Consider the following 3,373-nt stretch of genomic DNA (forward strand, 5'->3'; position numbering starts at 1 on the left):
AGTGGAAGATGCATTCAGATCTCTTACTTTGGTAAAAGTAACACTACCACACTGTGAGAGGAATAAATTAGACTACTACTACTGCTACTACACTACTTGTGTAGAGAAATATTAACAGCAAAATGTACTTACATACATCAAAACATGCAGAGCAGACTTGTTCTGTACGTTACGTATTATAAGCCTGGGATATGCAGGGCAGTTTAATCAAGTCAATGTGAAAAAGCACAACTTTGAAGTACTTGAGAGAAATACTGCATTTTTTACTCCACTACATGTACACAGGTTTATGCAACATTTGAATCATTCAGTAATACTGTTTTCTGTCACTAACAGAGGACATTCTGCTGGTTGATGAGTACTTTAACTTTAAGTGCATTTAGCAGATAATACTTCTGTTTCTGCAGGACTATTTTTATTTTTATTGTTGGCATGGCTACTTTACTTACTGTACGTTAAGTATGAGGATGTTTTGTATTTTTAGAGTGGAGTAAAACTTCCTGTTCTCTTATTGTTCTGCTTCCTTCTTTGCTGCTTACTGCTCAGTGCTGTTGTGTTTCTGGACTCTAACAAATCACTTGTCCTCATTAAGACCTGCAGACACCATCGCCTCCAGCTTTATTGGTTGTTTTCTGACACTGATCTAAAAGCAAGAGCAGTTTTTTAAATATATTTGAATGGTTTCACAGCGACATGTGGAGCGTCAGCCTCTCCTCCGACTGGAGCAGGAACCCAGCTCCTCTCTCCAGTTCAGCTCCTGCTGGGCTGCAAATGGGAAGGAGGAGCTCCTCACATGAAAGAATGAGAACTGTAAGCAGCTGCTGGTTCCTTTATCAGCATGTAATGGCTCTGATGTATGACTGACAGCTTTACAGTGATAAGACAGTGTTTGTTAACTGGAGGCCAGAGAAACTATTGATCACATGTTGCTACAGTCTAATAAATCCAATATCCATCAGAAATATCTGCTTCCAAACAGCTCATCTAAATCCTCTTTAGTGTCCAATCGCATAGTGTTACAACATAAACTGTAATACTGAGTAAAGCAGACACCGCGGTGCAGCATATAAGCGCGTGATTGTAAAAAGTACGTGATGCGTAAAATGGTGTTAGCGTGACAGCTCCGCATTGTGCGCTGTGTGGCAGGTGACCTAAGGTATCCAACCGTTCACACTGGACTGTACGTGACCAACAGAAGGAGAAGAAAGGCATTTAAAATCATGTCAGTGTTTATTGTACGAATATAAAGAATAAATAGCACATTTCCTTAATTTACAGGATAAAACATGTCGCCGACGCACGGCTGGATCAATAACCCACGTTTAACTCTGAGGTCGATCTGCTTCATCCAGACATGGGAAACAGCAAGTCCTTACGTGGCTCTATGCGCCACATCTCCATAAATACAAAATATATAACCAATATTCTCCACAAATAAAGTAGACTCTGGTTACAAATAATACTGACTCTGTACAGTGAGCTATATAAACTGCATGGCACCGCATATACAGAAAATACATTCCTACACTCGGTAGTGCACGTGAAAGAAGAATCACAAAAATAATGAGCTTATAATTTATTTTCAGTCTCTTTAGCTCGAACAGGAGCACTTGCAGTCTGTGATGATCGGGTACTGGACCGGTATCCACGCGCATTTGAGTCCCCCTTTCCTCTGCACGCACCTCCATCTCAGTATCGTCAGGTGGGTCGAGTTCGCGGGTTTACACACCATCCCCTCCGGAACCGAACACGACCTTTTGCTGAGGCAGCTGCCCACCCGCACGAATCGCGGCCAGAACCTGTTCCCCAAGTCGGTCCACGTGTACACGACCGGGCAGAACGAGTACGCCCACAGCCACTGCTGCAGCCGCCGCTTCAGTTTCTTACTCGGCTTCTGCTTCTTGCCGAACTGGACGTCGAAATCCATCGCTCGGATTTCCTTCGGCAGTACTCCACCGGGCTTTTGGATCTCAGAGTCATCGAGCTCATCGTTCCCGGTGTATTTGTCCTCCACGGGCGGCAAAACGGACAAATAGCGGCTGTCAAAGTCTCCCAGGACGCTCTTCAGCTCGGTCTCGTTAAGGTCCCGCTCCTTGGGGTCGAAGACGGGGTCTGGGTCCTCTTTTAATTCCACAAGCGGCAGACTGTCACTCGGGATGGGGCGGAGGAGGTAGTAGTGCTGACAACTACCCCTGTCCATCAGCAGTCCGAGGGAGAGCACCAGCAGATACATGGCCACGCACTGCTGAGACTGATCCATGTCAGGCGGTCCAGCGGTGAGATGAGTGCGCACAGGGAGCTGCTAAAGGGCCACTTTCTTGTGCGCAATTACGCGTGAGCCGTATCCAAACCTGCGTCTCGAGTGTCCCTCAGAACTTTCCCATGATGAAAATCCGTGCCAGAAACAAAAAGTTCGTCCGTAGCAGCATCGGTCGAAGCTATTTCTTCACGACAAGCTGCGTGACAAAGCTCAGATCTGTCCATCTGTCCTCGGGCTCCGTGCGCGCGGGCTCGGCATGATGCTCCCGTTGTCTCCTCCACAGAAAAGCGCTGAGCGTAACCCGCCACCTCCGTTATATCCTCCACACGGAGCGTGACGTAATTCGTGTGCCCCTCTTTGAATGTGGGTTTGTTGTCTAGGAGGAGATCCCCAATACCTCCTTCTTCCACCGCGCTGAAGGGGGGTGGAGGCGGGGGAGGGGGCAGCAGGGGGAGGAGACGCCCCCTGTCGGTTTTCCAGACGTCCTTAAATCAGTCTCACAGTGGGAATGATTGTTGAAGTCTTTCATCTGGAGAATCCTTCTGCTGGAGCTTCAGGATGCGGCAGCTCACGGTTCCTCTGCAGCCTCACTGCTAAAATCACCAGTTACTTTTGTCAGATTAAGACTTTAAATTCCAAACACGTGATCCATTTATACACTGACCATGTATTGATGAGAAGTATGTTAGTTTAAATGAGCTCCTCCTCCACCAGTTTACATGTTCAGCAGCATTAATCCAATAACAGCTATTCATGAATGTGACACTGACAGCAGACACTCTGCTGCACAATGAGCACTTTTACTATTGACATAAGTACATTTTGCTGACAATGCATATGTAGTTTTCCCACAAATGAGTACTTTTACATCGTGATATTACTACTTTTATACCAGTTAAGGATCAGAATATGTGTTTCTCAACCACAGATCCACTTTCACTGCTATCAGCCAGAATCAATGGAGCTCTGATCTCAAGTCTCTCCTCTGTAACTGGGAACATTTCTGGCATTTTGATGCCCATCTGATGTGATCTTTATCTTTAGATGCAGCTTGTGAATAAAGAACAAAATCTGCACGTTATCAACACAAAGTTCCACATAAATCTGAACAAA

At 45.8% G+C, this 3,373-nt stretch overlaps 1 protein-coding gene across 1 annotated transcript; it reads right to left on the reverse strand.

Moving 5' to 3' along the window:
* Positions 1-1,406: 1,406 nt before the first annotated feature.
* nog1 (noggin 1) lies at positions 1,407-2,336 on the reverse strand. The gene has a single exon (XM_076753192.1). It carries the CDS (start codon positions 2,258-2,260, stop codon positions 1,592-1,594), a length of 669 nt encoding a protein of 222 aa, XP_076609307.1. The 5' UTR covers positions 2,261-2,336; the 3' UTR covers positions 1,407-1,591.
* Positions 2,337-3,373: the final 1,037 nt, after the last annotated feature.

The sequence above is a fragment of the Chaetodon auriga genome, chromosome 16, assembly GCF_051107435.1.
Source record: "Chaetodon auriga isolate fChaAug3 chromosome 16, fChaAug3.hap1, whole genome shotgun sequence".
Taxonomy (NCBI): Eukaryota; Metazoa; Chordata; class Actinopteri; order Chaetodontiformes; family Chaetodontidae; genus Chaetodon; species Chaetodon auriga.

Bases quoted from the DNA above. Each gene is read 5' to 3' on its own strand.
- nog1 (XM_076753192.1), bottom strand. From the start codon at position 2,260: ATGGATCAGTCTCAGCAGTGCGTGGCCATGTATCTGCTGGTGCTCTCC.